The 23067-nt window shown below is 39.2% G+C and overlaps 1 protein-coding gene across 3 annotated transcripts in view; it reads right to left on the minus strand.

Annotated features, from left to right (window-relative positions):
* The window catches only part of sytl5 (synaptotagmin-like 5), a 36079-nt gene that overhangs the window by 12249 nt on the left and 763 nt on the right, over positions 1–23067 (minus strand). For 2 of the 3 annotated variants that reach the window (XM_034886272.1, XM_034886270.1), the window contains exons 2-8: positions 6075–6420; positions 5755–5970; positions 4919–5031; positions 4694–4811; positions 3147–3290; positions 2481–2589; positions 2251–2380 (exon numbers count right to left, since the gene is read on the minus strand). In XM_034886272.1, the coding sequence (XP_034742163.1) occupies positions 2251–2380; positions 2481–2589; positions 3147–3290; positions 4694–4811; positions 4919–5031; positions 5755–5970; positions 6075–6193 (949 nt within the window). In that variant the 5' untranslated portion in view covers positions 6194–6420. The remainder of the gene's footprint in view (positions 1–2250; positions 2381–2480; positions 2590–3146; positions 3291–4693; positions 4812–4918; positions 5032–5754; positions 5971–6074; positions 6421–23067) is intronic. The other variant, XM_034886271.1, reaches the window with a different exon arrangement.

The following is a 23067-nucleotide window of genomic DNA, read 5'->3' on the forward strand; positions in this document are numbered from 1 at the left end:
TTGTTTTGAAAGTGGATGTTTGATATGCTTCACATGATTCACATACAGTACTTGCCAGTGTAAAAGCACTACGTTTTCATTTTGGCTTCATACTTAGTACAAATAGTACGTCAGCAGGCAATTTCAACTAGAACAGTTACACTGTAGAGTGTAGCTACTAGAAAAACGCTAGTAAAGGATGTTTGCCAGTTGTCCCCACAACATCGGACCTTTTCACTGGAGGCATTTCACTCTTTTAACTTTGCACCAAAGCACACTGGGTTCTTCTTCCTTGAGATGTACAGCGGGCGAGTATTTTATGTTAAAGGACAAAAAACGAGAACCTCACTCTGGTGCAACACTTTTTTGTTGGTAAGATAGAACCTCTTGGACAAGTATAAACACAAATACAGTCAGCGCTCGCATAAAAATGACACTAGACATCTCATTGTGACACGCACAGACAGCTCTCTGCTGACAGTTTTATGCTTAACAGGAATAACAACCGCACATTTTAGTAAGATCATTTTTTTTCATTTAATTTGTAGTTTTTGTGCAGATGTCTCAATAACTTTAATTGGTAGTCTTTTTGTCACACTTTTCCTTTTCAAAAAAATTGATAGTATTGATGTATACAGTGAGGAAAATAAGTATTTGAACACCCTGATATTTTGCAAGTTTTCCCACTTAGAAATCATGGAGGGGTCTGAAATTGTCATTGTGTCATAATCTAAAAAAAAATCCAGAAATCACAACGTATGATTTTTTAACTATTTATTTGTATGATACAGCTGCAAATAAAAAGAAAATGGAAGACCCAGCCTTGACCCATCTTCAATGCTCTAACTGAGGAAAGAAGGTTGTTCCCCAAAATCTTGCAATACATGGCCCTGGTCATCCTCTTCCTAATACAGTGCAGTCACCCCTGTCCCTTGTGCAGAAAAACACCCCCAAAGCATGATGCTACCACCCCCATAACGCCTTTATCTAAAATAAAGGGCTTCGCATTTTGTTTCATTGGTCAAATAAGGAGTATTTTGCGGAATTTTAAGGGACTCTTAGTTAGCTGGACAAGCTATTTATGGTTATTTATTTAATCCATTCCCTTCACTTTGCTTTCTGTTACTTTGCATTGTTTGCTTCAGTTTTTGGTTTAAAAAAAATGCATGCAACGACTGTTTATGTACAGTTTAAACAAAAGGGAATGCTACTTGTTTAGCTTTAAAGCTGGAAGGCATACGTGAACTTTGGAGATAGTCAGCAACGCAGTCTTTATGCTAAGCAAATAAATCCTGTTGCTCTAGCACCATAGCAAAGGTAAGTTTATGGTCACGGTGGCATTCCTGGCACAAGGTGCGCAAGCCATAAGATTACGTCACAAGTACAATGCAGGTACATTGCAAATTTTTGTGCGTATCTCTCAAAATCAGACTTTGTAAAACAAAATTTAAAAAAAAGAACACACTATATACACTAACTACACACATATACAAATATACAGTGAATTATTGCCATGGATTATTTTGAGTTATTTCACATTCATTTACTTGAAGTGTAAATAGGCCTTAATATTTTGAATATAAATTTGAATATCTTGAGTGAGCATCAGAGCATGAAGATCTGAGGAGTCCTCCAGGGACAAACTGTATCTTCACCTCAACCATATAGTCAGGCGCAAGCCGTAGGAAGACAATTATAAAAAAGTACTGGGATGTTAAAAATGTATCCTAAAACTGGAAATTCAAAAGCTACCACCTACAGTATATAAGTACAATATTGAAAATATGGTCTGACACATCCGCAGGCGTGAGTGGAGATCCTCAACACCAATCAGAACCATTTTAAAAAGTCTTGACACCCTTTTAGCAGCTGTTACTAGCGGATATAGAGGGTCTGAAACTGAGAGAGACAAAGTGGAGGACATTATCCTTTAAAAAGGAAAGAGGAAAGTTCAACACATGAAGAAGAGCAAGGGTTTAAGTTAATAGTGTTATTTATGAAGACGGGACATCTGTTCCCGATAGGAGAAGGAGAATTTCACCCTTCACGAGGTGCTGAGTTGAATAGCAGAGTAGAGTAGAGTATAGAGTATTTTGGCATTGCTCTGGTTACCCTGTCACCCTTTAATATGACACTGCTGCTTCTAACACATCTTGAAACTCGATTCAGATATGAACAATGTTTGTGTGTGAGGTGTAAAGCTGAGACAACAGCATGCCACTTCAATGCGAAGCAAAAAATGTTTGTAAGTGTTTGTTTCAGTGGAGGTACCTGATGAAACTGAGGCCCTGGACACAGAAATGGTTGGGGCGTCCGAATTTGTCCTGTGATGGCTTGTAGCTTTTTTCTCAGGCGCATAGTCACTGGAGTGTACACTAGCGACGCTCTCTGCTCCGTCAGGCTGCATGCCAACACAAATCAAACACACGGCTGTTTAAATAACAACTTAATCTTCACACTTTTCACAAATGTGTTGCTTTATGTGTGTGTCAGTTGCTGACCCTGACCCTCCGGTTATCGGTCGTAATGGAGGATCTGTCCGGAGTTTGGGAACGCAGGTTGTTGGGTACCGTAGGCGTCCCCGAGGACTCCAAGGCAACCGCACCGCCCCTTAAAACAACAAAGAAACCTGTCATCAACAAGTTATTACCACACATGACATTCCCTTCATCATGAATGAATATCAATTTAGGTCTTGCACAGTTTTTTAATAATTGTGGGAAGTAACTTGCTTTAGGCTCTTTGGCTGCATAAATAAATAAGATTTACTCAAACATCAATTCATGCTTTAAGGTGATTGAGCTTTAAATTACCGTCACTAACATCTCAATTGGTTTTTCATTCTTTTTTGAAATCTTTGGCCTTGATACCTGAAAGTGTTCACTTTTTAAACAGATATAACCCAGTTTTAAACTATGCCTAAATGAAAGTCTCTATTCACATTTGGAGGTTTCCTACTGTAGATACTGACACAAGGCTGCACCAGTGCTGATAGTTTCAAAAACTCTAGCTATGATATGATGTTAAGTTGTGTTGCTATTGTGCATTTTCATCTTGTTTTAATGTATTCCTCAGTAGAGCAGTGTTTATTGTGAATTTGAAATGTTTGTATGTAAGTGGTGTGCAGTACACAGTTCAGACTGTTTGTGGATAGTGTGGATGGACACCTGTTTGAATGTGGACTCTGAGCAGAGCAAACACTGCGTACGCTATGAGTCTCTCCATCCGAAGCAGATTTGACACTGATGCTGTCAACTCCGTTCTCCGGCTTTAAGGTTGTTCGGCTGCCTTTTTTATCCATCTTCATCCTTCTACATACATACATACATGCACACATACACACATAGACACACACAATAGTCATGTCCATTATGGCAGAGTTATTACACTGTGTTTCTGCTTTATCAATCTCATCCCAGTCACTGAACTCTACAGATTGCATCCTGCAGAGGAAATCTAGTTAGGGAAGAACAACCCTGGTGCATTATTATACTGCTAATAATTCTTTCTAATAATTTCTGCATAATTATTTCCACTAAATAGGTTTTTACTGTCCTGTTTGTTTCTATTTCTGTTAGTTAGCAGGATGTAAAAAAAAAACACCCAGACAGATTTGAGTGAAAGCTATGGTGGCTGCAGGTTCAGCAACGCTAGTCTCTTGGTTGGTCCACCACCAGTTCAGACTGAAATATCTCAACCTCTACTGGATAGACACAACATTTGGTACGAAGACATTGATGGTCCCAAGAGGGTGAACCATACTGACCTTGGAGATTCTCTTAACTTTCCAATAGCACCACCATGATATTTACATTTTTAGTGAGAGGTTTTGCCAACTAACCAATAGATTACCATGGAATTTGGTACAGAAACACATTTTCTCAAGAAGATGGGTTTTAATGACTGCTCCTCTAATTTTTACAGGAAGCCACCAGCAGGTCAGAGGTCTATTTTTTTCTTGCCAATTTTGGTAAATGACCAAATACCTCAAAAACTGACATTCCCATCAATCTCAGCTGCACTTTATGTGCTAATTTGTGCTAAATGTTATGTTTTGCTACTATGTTTTTTTACCCTACACAATTGATTTTTAATGCCATTTTTGCCAGATTTAGTTTTATATGCAGATTAAAAAAGTTCAAATCTGTGCTTCCTTTTATCTTAAATTGTGCCTACAAACAAGACATGTTCAATAAAAATATTTAATTATTGTTTGTTTGAATGGGTCATGTTTGAATGACAATTTGTTTTCTTATTGATGGAATATTTATTTAACTATTAAGAAAAGTCTTCAGCAGCCAACACTCTAGTAACAATAATCACAAAACTTTGTTATTTTGTTGTAATTTGTTGTAAGTTTTTTGTCTAAGGCATCTTTGTGAATCCCTGTGATGCCTTCAGGAACCATGAGAGTACAGCCAAGATAAGAAGCGATGCTAGCCGGCACAATCCAATTACTGCTGTGTTGCATTGCTAAATGCATTCAGGGTGTCTGTAAAATCAAATGAGCATCCACCAGATCTTTTCTGATGCTTGGGTTCTGAGGCAAGTCCTCAACACACTGCAGATTTCTTTCAAATGTGGTTTAAGATGATTTTATCCTGTCCGCTATGTTTCCTGCATATCTTGAATATTTCATGTGACTAAACCCTATTAAATCCAGAATATATGTGTTTGCATGAACATAAATTGATCTGTTTTGTACACTACTTACCCTTTTCTCCTGGCACCGTCCACAATGTTGAGTATTGCACTTCTGTTGGATTTTGGGGTGTCGGGTCTCTCTGATTCAGAAGTGGATGACTGGTTTTCTGTTGAGTTTTTGTCTGGAACTGATGTCACAAACATCAAGAATACATTAATACAATCTGCCTGTATCCTGCAGTACTCCACCTAATCCTTATGGTTTGGACAACAGAACATTAGAAGGGAAACTCACTGATTGGGCTACTCATGATTGTCTGTTTGATCACGTCACCACTTGGCACTCCCTGCTCAAAGCGCTTGGACCGCTCCTCTAGGAACCACTCTCCTGTTACCACCTTCAGCTCCCTGCAAACACACCATCCACACACCTACAGTATAAATGGAAAATGCACTGAAACTCCTTAGGGTTTCTGCAGTGTTGAAAAAATTAAATATAAGACTTTTAAATATTTTTTTAAATATCTTACACAATGCAATGTAATACCTGTTTAAAGTTAAAGTATGTTAAAAGTTAAAAGTATGAACACTATCAACCATGTGCATGAAGGTGTTGATATCACATTGTTGTAAGTAATTTAGCTGTGTAACAATAATTCCTAATAATATCCTTAATTAGTCAATAAACAACAGAAATGCGACAGATGGATTAACTAATACAAAAAAAACTTTAGTATAATACTAATATTAGTATAATTGGTATCAATCTATATAAGATATAAATGTATGTCTGTTTGAAACCGGCATATACGTTTAAACGGTACACACAGAAAGGATCTCTCTCTCTCCATTTTTTTAGGAGAAACTCTAAATAATCAATGTGCAAAAACTCTGAAAGAGGGATTGGTGTAACCACTTTCTCTCCTTTACAGTAAACTGCATACATGTAGGTGGAGAGAGCAAATACATTTGCATACTTTAAGCAAGAGAGCAAGAGTTGAAAAGTTTTTTTACTTGTTATTAAACTCATTCAAAAACATACTGTGGTCAAAGTGTAATCATTCAGACTAGCAGCAGTGGAGGACTTGGTATCTCTTCTATTTCTGAGATTGATTCTTTTTTATTACTTACGAGATCTTGGCACAAACGTTACACCTCCACTGACGTGCTTTGGGATTTGTTACACGGCAGTTGCTGCAGATGCGTAGCCGACACTCCTCACAGAGATCTCCGCGGTCAAAGATGAGGCCCAAACTCTTCAGGCACCGAGCGCACTGTCGTTCCCCCAGCTCCTGGGCTCGACGGGAACCTTTTCGTTTGATCTCCAGGAGCTCATTCTTCAGCTTCCTGTACGGTAGGAAAAAAGAAAAACATTTAAGTACATAAGGAAAACTTAGCTTGAGAGGAGGGTGAGATGAGCACTAGTTAAGCGGTGATACTTAAGTCCTTACCGTATCCTTTTCTCCTCTCGTTTCCTCAATTTCTCATCTTTCTGCAGCACTTTCAGGATAATGTCTCGTTCATGTTCCAGCAGAAAGGAGAGATTCAAATCCTCCCCAACATGCTCCATTGGTCCCTCAGTCTACACTTGGCCAATTAAATCAGCCAAGTAAATGTATTGCATTGAGAAAGTCAGAAATAACTTTGCTGCAAAGTGCTCATCTTTCTGTTATGTTCTGCCCACGATTGGGTTGTTCTTTTAGAGCGGGCATAGTCTAACTTTATCCCACCAGTGTTTCTTTCTCCAATCTTCTGTTTCTTGTGGACGCTAACAAGAGGTGACCACTCTCAGGAAGCCTAGATGAGGTTAAACAGAGAAAAGGGAAAGTCAGTAAAACATGGCTGAAGGTAATAACTTAAAAAAAAATTGGGTTTTCAATTTAAGTGCTTGTCTTTTTTGAATAAAAAAAAGCATAAAGTAAAATAATCTAATGATTTACAAGATTACAATATGAAGCACAAGTAATTGGTAGACATTTGACAGCTGCACAGCATCTTAACAACCTCCCAATTAGGCTCCAAGCCTGACATTCATAGCACAACAACCCCATTTCTCAGCTTATATTATCAAAGCTCTAGCTTTCCCTGAAATTCATGGCAAGACTTGATCTTATTATCAGCACACCTGCATGGCAGTTCACACATAATGTTATATTAAATTGGCAGACGCTTTTGTGCAAAGAGACTGACATTTTGGCTATGCGAGTGGCATGGCTCCAGGGATGGAAATGTCAGTTGGTCAGTCCTTGTCTTTGGTCCAGACTGAAATAATTTACTCTAATGCCACTAATGTGCAGAGAAATGGACATTTGAATGTTATCCATGAACAAACACACACACACACACACACACACACACACACACACATACACACACACACACACACACACACACACACAGATTCTCCCTCTAGTTGCCCGATTAAGTAAACTGTTGTAAAATAACCTGCAGCTTTCCATGCTGTCAATAAAACCAAACGTGCAGATCAGAAACTTATTTATGGGATTATATGATGCGCTGAAGAGATGGACAACATTCTGCCAATGCTTGTGTAAATGAAGTTGAAGGAAATAAAAATAAAATGGAGTGGAGCGATCTTCAAAAGCCCACACCAACCTCCTTCAGTCCTTATTCATTACCGTCTCTTTCATCCTCATCCTTTCTTCTCTCACCTCTTCCCTTCACTTTACATGAATTAGCACTAATAAACTGGCATACATCATTTTAGCTTCATTTGCAACCAAAGGCACATCATGACATCTGTGATTACAGCATTTTGAACTGAACTGCAGTTGCCAGCAAATCCCTTGTAACCAACAAAGAGATTTCCCTTCACCTTTAAAGCGTGATATGGGGATTAAATAGAGGAAATAATAGTGATTTACAGATATCTTTGCATTTAAAAAACTTAAACTGCTGAATACAGATATGCCTTGCTCAACTTCTCACTTACTCAGGTCAGTTCTGTTTTGGTTGAATCTCTTAGAAAAATGTTTATATGAAGTTCATTCAACTTCATAAGGTATCTGGAGGATGTAGTTTGCGGTGCTTATCATTTTTTGTGTGCCGAAATTTATACAAATGTGAAATCTAAAAACACAGCTCAGTAGCTTAAACACAATACAATACAAAAATGAACATTATAACCTTCATGAATGTAGGATTTATTGCAGCACTGTTGTATTAGACATCAGCGTTAGTTTAGCTAGGTTTAATTAATAAGCTAGTGATGGTGTATGTAAAGCAGGAAGTCAAGAACGCAGGTTATAACCACACAAAAAAGCAAAGTAGCTGTGTAACATGATACTTCTGACCAACTGTGCTGGCTTGGTCAACAACATCAATAATGCAAAACCAATATTTATCTGAGCTTCTGCCATATTACATGCATGCTGTAGAGCACAACAGTATCTAATTTGAATTGTGTGCTGTAGTAGGCATGTTTCCTGATGCCACCCTCCCTGAGTACACACTGCATACATTCCCGATGCCGTTCTCTCTGCCCTGAGTAAACACGAGTCCGGAGACAGTTAAACTTTGGCTTTTGAGGAGAGGAAACACACTCACTTCTCAGCTCTGCACTAATAACGTAGATCCAGGGAAAGCACGGTGACTCACTTTGCTTTCTCAACAAAGTGCAGGAAAGGTTTTCTTCTTTTCCACAATTTATTTTGTTCAAACATGTAAGGAATCTGGGCTCAACTGGGGGACATCTGGGCACAAAGCCACATTGTGGTCTGCTTGGTGGTTAGTAACTATGTGGCATTTTAGCACCAGTCAGTCGTGTGTTTTCTGCAAAGGGGCGGGGGGGAATCAATCTGCCAATTAAATACCACAGGTGAGCTGGGAGCATCTGGGCTCCAGTTGGCAAAAAAGCAAAGTAGACATGGGGGAGAAATTAACATTCTGAACAGATATACTGGGCAAAATATGAGTTTGAATTCAGGAAGAAAAAAAACAGTCACATGATGCCTTCAGAACAATACTTTCATCTCAGTCCCTGACTGTGTGCAGCTCAATACTGGGCTGTTCTGCTAGAAGAAAAACCTTCCAATGTAAATAGTTTCATGGGATGTAACAGTGTAAGATGACTCATTTTATTATGTCATCGATGGCAAAAGGGTTTATGTTTGTGCTTCATACACCAAGTTTTATTTTTGCTTTGGAAGAAGCATATGCAAACAGCAGCACAAGCAGAACAACAGCTCTTTGGAACTTTAAAACACCAGTCTGGTGGTATTTATTTTGAATTTTCCTTATTGTCAACAAAGAAACAATGAATTGATCCTCCTGCCACCAAGTACTGTCTGTGTAACCAAAGCCTGATGAACTGCCCAAAAATTATTAACAACACAGCAATAAGCCACAGTGTTGCACTAGGTGACATCTTCCTTTATAACTATGAACATGGGTATTTCAGTTCATTATGAGTTCATCACACATACAGTGGGGCTCGAATGTTTGGGCCCCCCGGGTAAAAATTTGTATTAATGTACGGAAAGACGCCAAAAAAGCATCAAACGACAGATTACACTTTTTTATAATATGTAACAAAAAGTTAGATTTTATTTCCATCATTTACACTTTCAAAATAAAAAATAAAATAAAAATGGCATCAGCAAAAGTTTGGGTACCCTGACATTGTCATGGATTGTTCTCAATCATCATTTGGAAAGACCAGATGATGTCAATCTTAAAGTTTTAAATGCCCAGACTCATCTGACCTTGCCCCAACAATCAGCACCATCGCTTCTTCTAAGCAGAAAACTGAAACTGAAACTAGTTGACGTTCACAAAGCAGGAGAAGGCTATTAGAAGATAGCAAAGCGTTTTCAGATGCCAATATCCTCTGTTCATAATGTAATTATGAAAAGGCCATCATCAGGAACAGTGGAAGTTAAAGCAAGATCTGGAAGACCAAGAAAAATATCAGACAGAACAGCTCGCAGGATTGTGAGAAAAGCAAGTCAAAACCCACGTTTGACTGCACGATCCACCCAGAAAGACCTGGCAGACACTGGAGTTGTGGTACACCATTCCACTATAAAGAAATACTTGTACAAATATGGTCTTCATGGAAGAGTCATCAGAAGAAAACCTCTTCTACGTCCTCACCACAAAAATCTGCGTTTGAAGTTTGCAAATGCATTGTGGAAACACGTTCTGTGGACCAATGAGGTTAGAGTAGAACTCTTTGGCCAGAATGAACAAAGGTACGTTTGGAGAAGAAAGGGCACAGAATTTAATGAAAAGAAGTTTGAACCTCTGTCTAACTGTTAAGCATGAGGGTGGATCAATCATGCTTTGGGGTTGTACTGCGGCCAGTGGCACAGGGAAAATTACCCGAGTAGAAGTAAAAATGGATTCAGTAAAATTTCAGCAAATTTTGGTCGCTAACTTAATGGCATCTGTGAAAAAGCTGAAATTAAAGAGAGGAGGGCTTCTACAAATGGATAATGATCCTAAACACACCTCAAAATCCATGGTGGATTACATCAAGAAGAGTAAATTTAAGATTTTGCCATGGCCTTTACAATCTCCTGACCTCAACATTTTTGAAAATCTATGGACAGACCCTAAAAGAGCAGTGCGTGACAGACAGCCCAGAAATTTCAAAGACCTGGAAGACTTTTGTAAGGAAGAATTGGCAAAGATACCTCAAACAAGAATTGAAAGACTCTTGGCTGGCTACAAGAAGCGTTTACAAGCTGTGATACTTGCCAAAGGGGGCAGCACAAGGTAATAACTCTGCAGGGTACCCAAACTTTTGCAGACATAATTTTTTTGTTTTATGTTATTTTGAAAGTGTAAATGATGGAAATAAAAATCTAAATTTTTGTGACATATTATATGAATGTCTAATCTGTCATTTGAAGCCTTTTGGAGATTTTTCCATCTTTTCTTGCCTTCTTTATTGACATTATTACAAATTTTTACTTGAGGTACCCAAACTTTTGAGCCCCACTGTACGACATCTGGCGCACCAAGGATGTGGCTGGAAATAGTCCTCATTTACTCCTGTTATAATTACATTTGCAGTGTATCTGAATAAGGAATTAACTAAGCCTTAAATGAATGAAACTACACTTGTGAACCTTTTAAAGATTTACGTATTTATAGAGTAAAACCGTACTAAGAGACACACTGACACATTTCCGTCTTTTAATGGGGTTTATTTATGATATGGAAAATATAAAATAAATAATCATTTACTAATGCAGCTTTGCTCATATTGTCACATGCGTGATAATTACCTCTGTGATCATTATTTTAAGCTTTATTGTTGTAGTTTTTTGTACGTTAAAAGGTTTTTCTCTCTAGGCTTCAATTTTCCTGCCATTTAAACAACAAACATGCAATGAGATGGTTATGTAAAACAAGTTAAAGCACTGATGGTCAGAATAGTGGTGGAATATGTTGCTTACTGGAATTCTGGTTTAGCTGGAAGTCTTTGTGAATGTAATTTGGTTACATGAGTATTAAGTTGTATATAACACAATATTCGTCTGAGTATACGCCCACATCCAAATTAACTTACAAAGTTAAGAAGCAAATAATGTGATTGACTGGCAGAAATGTGGGTCATCTACATCGTCTTTAAATTGAAAATTCATTAGCTTCTACTTTAGCTATAGTCTTGTTATTTCAGAGAAGGGCAGCAACACAGATATTTATTGACTTATATATAGTAAATAAATCCTACAGTAGCTCTTTCACCTTGTATCAGCAGAATCTTCATCTTCCCTTAGGATGAGGCTTTTCAAGATCATTTGTTTATTTTTTAGCATGTTAACAACCACACAATTGTGAAACAGAGTTGGCGACTGTGTGAAGAGCAACATGTCCAGATCATTAATAAATTAAGCAAATTGTCAGTTCCATGTAACAGACAGTTGCATGAGTCTGTTAACCTTTCTTCTGCCAAAGACCTACAGTCTTTTGTGTCAATGTATAACCCTTAAATCCCCATGTGGTAATGCACAGGGTGCTGTACGCTTTCCTCCTGAATCATTAATGTGACACGGCAGTAGTCAGTGATGATGAGTGGCAGAGAGCCTCTCTTGTGACCATTAAACAGCAGGTCACTTCAGCTCAGCCAGAGATCTCCTTCCGCAGACGGTTGCCAGCCATCACAGGCTTTTATGTGGGTCACACACACTTAAACAATGGCAGACATGCATTAAGTGTAGAAAACATTAATTATTAATCAACAAAGGTCCATACTGACAAATCGCACAGCTGGTTACTCCGGTGCGATGGCACACAGCAGAGAACAGAGCATATTCTAATATGATGTATCTCTGCTTTGGTATTTTCTACTATACAAGTAGGGGTGTTATCTGGACTCTATGTACTTTTATTAACACCCAACGACATTGCGCATTTGCTGCAGTCATGCAATGTGGGAGTTACCATAATTACCAGTTAACTTTTAAAATACTCTCATCATTGAAATCTCCAAAAGGTCAAATGTATCAGACTTGGTGCTTAATAATATGGAAGTGCAAGATGCCAAAAGTCATTCAAGGTAATTAAATAATGAGTTGTATGTAATATATCTATATTATTCCTGTGAAAAGACCAAACCCAACAACAATTAATCCTGTTAACAAGTATTGTCTGCCTGATGTAGCTTATTTACCTTATTTACATTAGGGACCAATGGGCTTTGGGCTGAGAGCCACAGACAAGGAAGGGAAGTCTGAAAGTATCAAAAGCCAGACTAACATATCATCTTAACAAATTAGAAATAACAAAAATGTAGAATACCACCAGACTTATCCTCTAAATACAAATTTAATGGATAAAGTATTACATCATACAGTTATTTTTAGCCATTTAAGTTGTCCAGTGACGTGAATGCAAGTGACACATTTGCACATTCATTTGAGCCTTCAAGGGTGTAGCATGGGCCAAGGAAGAACACAATCATTTTTGGAGCGGATTCAAATCCCTGACACAACTTATTTTTCACTCTTGTTAACATTGCGAGATAGAGCATTTGTGCTGCATTCATTTGGTGACAGAATAATCGGAAAGATTTGTCCCTGGCTGGGAAAATTCACACTGCATTAACATAGTGAGAGAGGGCATGCCTCGGTGGAGGTCTGCGCTTTACTGCAAAATGGAAATTTAAGCCAGGCAGGGTGTTAAATGGTTAAAGGAGTAAATCCAGGGGGAAATATCGTAACAATGACAGATGTAGTGATGATCAAAGCCCAGCAACGCTCAGTAGACATAAAATTAAATTGCTTTAAGTAAGAGGACAAGATTAAACGTAAAGATCTTAAGAGAGATTTCTTCACATCCTGTATATACCAGAGAGTAAAGCCAATCAGATTTACCAACAGTGAGTCTATAACAAACACCAGACTGAGAGCGCTCTTCATGAAGCAGTGACCGAGCAGCTTTGTATCTTTTACAAAAGAGTGCTGTGCAGTTTCAGACAAAATGGTTTCCACCTCACGCAGCTTATCTGAACTTAAATCAAATGAAGCAAATAAGAATCCTCCTGCCATCTCAGCCAAGCAAGGTCGAATCTATAGGTGGCCATGGTCTTCACATAGAGCTGGAGATGAGATCCGGCATGCTGGAGGAGACTGGGGAAGTTTCCAGGAAGAGACACGTTAAATGATACATGACGTGTTTGTCCAAGTGGAAAAGTTTCCCTGCCTGTGTGTACTTTTTACTGAAGTGGTGACCTCTCTGTCTGTTGCTCATTTTCAGTCTCTTGCTTTGTCGCCCCCCCCCCCCCACACACACACACACACACACACACACACACACACACACACACACACACACACACACACACACACACACAACTGGAGGTCTGAGCTCAGGTTGAAACCTTTTATAAAAACAAACAAACACACACACACACACACACACACACACACACACCATGTCTGCACCACTTCAGTATACTAATAACCCTCTCTTGGAGACCTGTCAGACACACCGTCCGTGTTACTGTCAATCAAGTATGGACATTCATCCTCTGAACTTTCTGCGTGTCAATAACTCTGCTGAAACACAGTACCAATCATGGTTTGTCAATCAGAATCCAATTTGAAACCTTAATTACTTGGCTGGCTCAAAGATAATGAAGGGACTTCAGACGGCAATATCAATAACTCAACTCTCCGTCAAGCCTTTCGGTGACTAGCATTCTGTCCTCGCCAGATTTGGCCTTTAGTCTCTGATTATGAGTCTACAGAGAGGGTGGGGATGTCAAACTGCAGCTGAGAGAAAGATCCATGATATTAGCAGCCAATCCTTAGATCTAATTACTAAACAGGCTGTCTACAAATGTTGCATGCTTGGACTGGAGATGAGAATTAGAACAGGAGAGAAGGTTGACTTTTTAAAGGCTGAGGTGGTTCTTGCATCTCAAGGCAAAAGTGTTTGTTGTTGCTCCGAACAGTCCCCCTTAAAGCCGGGGGATGAAGAGCTGGCTGTCTATAGAGGGGCATGACATGATCGCTCAAATGGGGATAACATCACACACTTACTGACAGTCTCTTCTGAAAGGCATTCATGGTGTTGCACTCGTTTGTAGACACAAAAAGTGACAGATATTGTGGAGAATTAAGAAAAAGACTCAAAGAGCTGTTTTTTTTTATTTAGTTGTCACCTCTACCGAGGAGGTTATGTTTTCAGTTTGGTTAGTCTGTTTGTTGGTCAGCAGGATTACAGAAAACCTACCGGCCTGATTTTCATGAAACTTGGTGGAAGGGTGCAACATGGGCCAAGGAAGGAGCAATTAAATTTTGAAGCGGATCCAAATCATGGGGCGGATATGTGACTGTGCCATTAACATTGAGAGATAGAGCGGTTGTGCTGCATTCATGTGGTTTGAGAATTATCGGAAGAATTAGTCCATGACTGCAAAAACTCCCACTGAATTAACACTTTGAGATAGGACATGCCTTGGCGGAGGTCTGCACAACTTATTTTTTGTTTGACAACCACGGTAGTTTAAAGCAAGTCCTGCCCAAACCACAGCTAACATCTAAAACACTGTCCTTACAGCCATGGAGTACACATTGCAGCCACCGTAACATTATAACTCTCACGGGAGCCGTCCCCAGTAATGACCTATCAAGCCGGCTGTTCTCCATAGTTCCCTGCAGGGATCAATGGAGCAGAAAATAGGAAAAACAAACCGACAAAGTTATCTAGTGCTTCTCTGTCAGCTGTCCTCTGGTATACTCCCACCACTCCTTCCATTTCCTGCTCCTTTCACCTTCATTGAACTCTCCTATATCCGTATTATCGGAATGCAGCTTTGTTGTCCTCACAATGATGAGTTGTTTGTGTCATTTCACCCACTAATTAAGAGGAAAGGGCAGTGTGGGCTCAGGAAAAGGCTGCCACTCCTCCAAACAGAGCAGCAGAGAGAAAACACAGACATGGAAAAGGGAGGATTTGGTAATGTCGTTGGGTATGAATGGAGGAATAAAAGACTACCAAGAAGAGAAAAGCAGATGTGGATTTAAAGGGAGATGAAGCAAGAAAGTTAAATCAGGGGTTCAGTGATAGCTTCAATATGAGATAGGTGTCCTTATAAAGCTTTATTTTCTATCAAACAAAAAAAAAAGAGTGTGAGAAATACAAAAAAGAAAGTCTTTTCTCCTCCTTGTAAAGCAGATAAAACACAGCAGTAGAACTGTGGTCACTGTAGCATGGAGCTAGTATTTTCTGTGAAATTGCTTTATTTAACACTGCCGTGTTATAAAACAGTTTTAACATGTTAAAAATGCACCTAAGATAAAAAAGGATTCAGACAATTTCCTGAGTTGCGAAAGCCAGCGGAGCACGACAAAGAGTCTTTACTTGAAACAGGCTTTCCAGATTTTCCAGCCTTGAAAATTTCATATATTGCAGAGAATATTGGGATTATCATAGCAGTCTTCAAACAAAGGCCAATATGAAACAACGTGGCTTAAATTCTGCATTGTTCCAAAATGTCTAAAATGTTTCTGGTATTCAAATCTTCAGCCATGTCATCTGATTTAGTCCCAGTGGTGTTTTGTGCTGAATGCTAATATCAGCATGCTAACATGGTCATATTGACAATGCTTGCATGCTGTTGTTTAGCAGGTGACCTGTTCACCATTTTAGTTCAACGTGTTTGCATGCTCGCATTTGCACCAAAGCACAGCTGAAGGTGATGTGAATTTCGTTAGTTTTGTAGGTGTTTAGTCATAAACTGCAACCGCCCTGGGGCCCAGATGACCTGTACACTTTTACTTTGTGATAATTTGAAATTGAACGTGCAGTCCACAATGCATCTTCAATAAATCAGCCTATTACCTCAACCACAGTCTCGCTTGACAGATCTATCTCAACAGGGCTGCATAGGAAGGTCTGGCCCCTTCACACATACACTTGTGGATAGGAGAAAAAATGGCCTGGGTTGTTTGCATTTCTTTTAATTTTTTTATTTGTTTTTCAACTCATTATCAAAACAGTATGTCAATTCTTAATTCCCCTATCCACTGGCAAACCCACCCAGTTCAAAGCCAAAACAGACAACATACACAGACACAGTGTGTGTGTTTGTCACATAGACAAACACAAACACCAGTAAGGGCATACAACATCCAACAGATGAAACAGATTTTTTTATTTATTTTTTAAACAGCTGGCGTCAAGTGGAGCAGTCCAGAAGGAGCTTAGTCCTCCACGTCAGGGGATTCCCTGAGAAAGTCAGCGAGTTCTAGGAAAGGGTTCTATGTCTTTAGGAATGTCGACATAGAGCCTTTCAGTGAAGTCAAGTTGTCGAGGACATTTTTAATCCAACAGTCATGTCTAGGGGATTGGGATAGCCTCTCGTTGAACAAGATCAGTCTCTGGGCTAGCAGAAATGTAAACGTCAGGCCCTGCCTCAGTGCAACAGGGAGGTCAGCGTCAAGGGAGATGTCAACAATCAACAAAGCTCATGGTGTCAAAAAGGCTTGTCCAAAAGGTTGTTAATTTAGGGCAAGACCAGAACATATGAGTATGGTTGGCAGGAGACACTTGTTACAGGCGTCCCGGACAGTGGAGTATATTTTAGACGATTTGTCGTTTGCGTAGTGGACTTTATAAAGGACCTTGCATTGGATTAAGCCATGACGAGCAAATACGGAGGAAGAGTGAACCACAACCATATCTTTAAACCATACTGGTCTGGAAAGGAACTTGTTTTGGTGAAAGATTTGTACCATGCAAAATAAAACATAACAAAAAAAATGAAATGAAGTTAACTGTTCACACATTACAGTAACGTGAGCTATTTAAAATAGCTGGACAAATGGTTAAACATAATTTGCCAGTGTATTGCTGTGTGTATTTTGTCCACAGCAACCCTTGCCAATTGGCCCCCAAACGTCCCAATCAAAGAGTAAATGCTGTAAACATATTTTTGGTAAATCTTTACAGTCATTCCACAACAGAACCAAGCAGGCCTGCCTTATTGCACAATCCAAATTTTCTTCTACTTTTCTTCTTCTGAGTCTTGCAAGGCAAAGTACATCCGGCGGAATGTGGCGATGGATGTTCCGGCAATTATCCTGTAAATGAAATGTTGTCGATCCAGACGTGATGGTTTCGGTTCAGTTTGTCTGTCAAACTATGTTTGTTTGTCAGTAGGATTACGGAAAAAATACAGGCCCGATTTTCGTAAAAAACCCGGTGGAAGGGTGTAGCACAGGCCAAGAAAGAACCCATCAAAGTAGATCAGAATCACAGGGCGGTTACACCAGTAATTCTTCACTTTTCTCAACATTGCTAGATAAGGGATTGGTGCTGAAAATAGTAAAATTAGCTCCTAACTTGGAAAATTGACCCTGCATTAAGAGTGTGAGACAGCACATGCTTTGGTGAAGGTCTGCACGCTCCAAGTGCCCTTCTAGTTTCTTTATGCGATTATAATTGCAGGTAACAAGCTTTCTGTGAGACAGGCCAGGTGACGGAAGACCCACAAACACTCTTTGGTATATTCTCTCTTCCCATGCCCACATTGTAAACAGTTAATTTCTTCTGCCAGAAACTGCAGTGAAATGGCCCAGATTTCGAGCAAAGTCTGCCTTCTCGCCAGAAATCTGCCACTGTTTAGGTTTATGATAGAAACTGTGAGATGGTTCAAGTGAAGGCAGTCTGGTTGTTGAATAAACACATCCGTATTCATTGCAGGGAATCTGACATCTAAAAAAAACTGTTGGGATCTTTAAGGAACTCAGAAATGATCAACAGATAAAACTAAGATAAAGTGTTTAAGATAAGATTATGTGTGATCTTTAATGACGTGCATCTTTCCACAGAAAAAACCTTTAACCATAGCTTTTCAGCGTGTTAGAGATTTCCGTGTTATCACTACGAGCACTTAGAGAACAAGAGATGAGAGGTTTTTAGTATGAGAATGGATCTCATTAACCCAGTTTCAGTCGTGGTCTCTGCTGCTTCTTCACAGAGAAAAAGAGAGACGTTTGAATTATAAACAGCTTCCTCTCCTTTCACCAACACGGCTGAATATTTCATAGTACTCATTCCTGTTTAACGGCTGCTTGCCCGCCACATTTTGCTGCACTTTTTCTTTTTAATGCACTACCAGCTAATGGAGAGAAGGGAATCCTCCAAAACGGTATATGTGTGTGTGTGTGTATATACACAGAACAGTGTTACAATTAATCAAAGCTGCGGCAATTCTAGGATCAGACCTTTAGGGGGGCTCAGCCCCTACTGAGAATATGAAACGGATACAGTGCCATGCAAAAAAACAACTGCTAAATCAGTAATTTACAGTAATCAGTAATAAACAACATCAGCCAATGGTTTTTGACTCTCTTAACACTTTGATGAAACTAAACTTGACACTTCACAAGTCACCGTAATAACAACCAACTTGACACAATGTTCTAACATTCAACAATTTTTGTTTACGTTGCAGTTTGGGTTGTAATTTGCACCATACAATTATTAACTTCTTCTCTGGGAACTACCAATGTTAAACTTCACAACTTCACAACCGCACTCTTCCTCTCCCTCTGACAGATTAGGTAGAGACTCAGCCAAAAGTAGAAGTCTTGGCACAACCGCCTCCGATTTGCCAAAACTACATTTCTGTTGACTCTGGTTTTGACTGGGTTACAGGTGCATAACAGCGACACACAGCATATTAAACCGGTTTCAAGCCTTTGGAACTGTAAGAGTTTTTCTTCACAGATGCACGATGAAATTCATTGTTTGGAGGAAAGTTAAGTACCTGGACAAGCTGAGCCTCCAGCACGGATCGAGGAATAAAGATGATGTTTAAGGCAAATAAACTTCCGGTATCCACTTTGTAACCTTTTTCCAAACTGATTTAAAGCCAATAGAATTTACTTGCAAAGGACCGTGTTGCTGAACAAATTTTATGTGGTTATGACATTCATTCAAACACAGAACTTGTCAAACTAAAATTCTACACAACAAAACAAGAGTAGTTCTACATGCGAGTTCTCAGCGACCCACACGTTTGCAGAAAAAAACGGCATCAGTAAATTAAAACTTTGACATTTTTCACACAAAGGGCATCCTGACAATTACTGAATTCTCATGTACAGGCCTTCAGAGATGCTTCAGCAACTTGGACTTCACGACTAGCTGCTTCCCTGATAGCACTTTCTGATAACACACCTTTTATAAAGATGTAGTAATGGCTTTGTTAACGTTCATAAAAAATGTCTAGATTAGTCATGAGCCATTGATAATAACAATTTCAAGGTTTGCCAGGTTGGGAAAAATCCTTTTGGCATCATGTCTGCAAGTTATACATTATAGTACGTCATTAATTAAAGGAATAGTTTGACATTTAGGGAACATGCTTTTTTTTTTTTCATTGATGGCGTTAAATGAGAAAAGCAATACCACTTGTAAATGTATTTGTATAACTTTTGTATTGTATTTTCTTCTATTGTATATTTTTACTGTCATGCACCACAACACCAAGGCAAATGCAGATAAAAGACCTACCTAAACCTGTTTCTAAATTCTGATTTCTGAGTAACTACAAGGCTTCCCCCCCCCCCCAGTCGGTCAGCTCAGTGGTAAGAACCAACACAGTGAATACAGCCATTTCAATGTGGACTTCGCCCATTACAACAAATATAGGCGAGGTCAAAAGAAAAATTCTACTGGAACTAATGATTCATGCTCAAGATTATGTGATTGAAATGTGAATGACGCTCAGATGTTTTTATTATTTCTACAGCTGTGTCTCCACCTGTAATGACATCATCAAATATGTGACCTACCTTGAACGAATAAAAGCGCTCGGTTTGACCTGATGAAGAACAAAGTGTCCTCTAATGCCTTTATGAAGATAAATTTGACCTTGTATTAGCTTTTCACCTACTGCAGTTTATCGTCTCTACGTGTAAATGTATCATCACAATATTTCTCAAACAGAGACGTCATGGTTAACAATTGTCGTGTTAATAAATAGTTTTAACAATATGTAAATGTTTTCATCATCCTGTGCTAACGCGCTATACTATGAACATGAACACAATATACCTAATACCTGCTTAACACTATAGCGTAGTCATTGTTAGCATGCTGATGTTAGCAATAGCTTACATGGCTGTAGACTCTTAGTCATGTTTATCATTTCTTTTTCACTGATTTCTAATCAAGACATTGAAAATATCATTACATGTCTTATTAATCCAAATCACTGAAAGATGGAAACTGGACATTGAGTTACAGCTAATTTGTTGAACTACTATTCCCACTTTCCAGAATGACCCTTCAAGCTGTCATTTATTTAAACTGCATGGTTTTTATTTTCTTAATTTTTTTATAAGAAACAAAATCATTTTGCCTGTTATCCAGTAATCCAGTTTATAATTACATAACACAGTGGCTATGACTGTCTGTCATCTCATTACGGTCGTCTCAAGTCTGTTCAAATATGTTTATTGATCAAACACCTTGATGTGCATGACTTGCTAACATTAAATCTAATTAATGTCAATGTTTGATGTACCCTCTGCTGTGTTGACTTTTCCACACAGCAAACTCTGGTCAACATACTGGAGCTGGGAAATAATAATAGGATTGATGTCATTTTAAATTAAAGGTTTTTTTTGAGCATGTGTGCATCCACACATTCGCCTTATTTGAAGGTTGAAGTGTCCCATCATCCCATCACAGCCCACTGTGCCCCTCTGAGGTGCAGTTAAACATCCCAGAGTGCCCACAGTGTATGGCATGTGTCCATACACATTACAGGTTTGGGGGGGGCGATACAGAGGCACCTGCCTGACCAGCAATCTATTAACCGACTGAATCATTCCTCTCAGCACTGCCTCCAAATTACATTTCTGCTTATTTAAGACTGTTTTTTCTGCCCTCCCACATGTGCAGTGTTTGTGCGTGGATGGGCTTCCACAGACTACATCGATGCAGCCGTGATTGCACTAGGATGCGATGCATCTCTGAGCCGGCGTTGGGCTATAGGCTGCATACCAAACAGAGGTATGCTCTAGAGAGCCATGGATAAAGAAGAATCAATGAGTGGGAGGGAGGGAAACCCTGCACAACATGGCACAACAGAGATTAGACGTTATTGAATGCAGCAGCACAGATGAGCTTTGTTGCCACAGCTCGGCTCATCAGCAGAGTTAATCTGGAAATAATCATGCAGATTACAGTAAGTATAATACGGTAATATTTAACGTGGCTTACGTTTTAGAGGCAGACTATTATGTGCATCTCACTTACACATTTCCTGTTCAGTGTTTGTGAGAATACAAAGGAGTGGACAGGATCTATGTGGGAGACAGAGGAGTTGCTAACAGTACTGCTCTATAAAAGGCAGAGAGCAGTACAATTTAGGAAAACTGTACAACAGATAGTGCTGTCATTTTATGCTACTTATTTTTTGCCATAGAGCACTTGATATAGTGCTTTTGTTAGCTGTCTAGTTTGCTATTTCATTAAAATTATATATTTAATAATTATAAAATAATGCCAAAAACTCAGATTCTGGTCTTAACTCAGTTGTGACCTAATTTATAGTCACTGCTTTGGTATTATAGGTCAGAGGTTATCAGTCTGCCACCATGAGCTGCAGCCTGTCGCAAAAGTAATATGACATAATGATGCCCACACACACACACACACACACACACACACACGCACACGCACACGCACACGCACACGCACACACACACACACATTCTTCTGTGTGTTGAAGATGCAGACCTCTAATGCTGTGTGACTGTGACTGCACTCCCCAGGGCTTCTTTCAGCTTCACTTGACAAGCTCTGGCTGCCTGCATGGAGACAAATCAGGGAATCCCTTCTTTCCCTGGCCTCTCTCCTCCCCCTCAAGCAGCCTTGTGTGTGTGAGCTGTATAAAAAGCTTGGTTATCATTAGGGAGCCATTCTCGCCGTGACAATGATAAAACAGTCTCAGCAGATACTGCATCTAACGCTTACAGGAGCCAAATGAACCAATTTAAACAAGCGTCACATATGACAAATTATAGAACGACCGTGTCTTACGCAGCAAAGGCTTGTTGTTCATGGAGAAAAAAAAAACATTAATCTAAAATTGGTCAGAGATGATACATTTTTTTCTTTTGGGAAAGCTCATACTGTACAAACCTTCAAGAGGCTTCTTATTCTAATACCACAGTCACTCACAGGATTTCATAATGCACCTAATGATAATGTATAAACTAATGGGTGTTATTTTAACTCATTAGCACAACGGCTATGTTTTAATTTACACCCGTCTCCAGTCACACAGGACTGATGGATGATGGGAAACACTGATAATGTCTGTGGCTACTTTGTCAGTGTATGTAGCCACTTTAATGATTTGAATTGACCTTTTCAGACTACATTGGTAGCTTAAACTAACACTTGCTGCCAAATCACTACAGTAAATAAGACTGAACCATGATGTTGAATTAGTCTAACTGGTCCATTACTCCATGTGTTACCCAAAATCAAGCTGAGCTTAACTCAGAATTTATTTATAACATAATAATAAATTATAACAAGATTTATCTTGAGACACTTAACAGATAGAATAGGTCTAGACCACACTATAATTGTCATTTTTGCATCCTGGATTCATCATGTATCTCAGACTCAAACCTTCCTATCACAACTTTTGGTTCCTGAATAAAGGCTTCAAATCCTGCAGCAGACAACATCTTACCATCTTCAAAAGAACCTTCATATGTCTTTTATCTTAAACTTGATCTCACGTCTCTGCTGTATGTGGCAGCATCAAACACAACACCACCTAACTGAGGCTAAGAAGCATTGCACTGAGGTCAGCATGTTGCTTCTTTAGAGTGTTACACCTCTCCAGGCTTGATGCACCTACTGAACGTTGAGCCAGATATCCAACCACCTCTGAAGACATTTAGCAGCATTACACTGTCTGTCACTTCTTTG

The sequence above is a fragment of the Etheostoma cragini genome, chromosome 11 (assembly GCF_013103735.1).
Source record: "Etheostoma cragini isolate CJK2018 chromosome 11, CSU_Ecrag_1.0, whole genome shotgun sequence".
Taxonomy (NCBI): Eukaryota; Metazoa; Chordata; class Actinopteri; order Perciformes; family Percidae; genus Etheostoma; species Etheostoma cragini.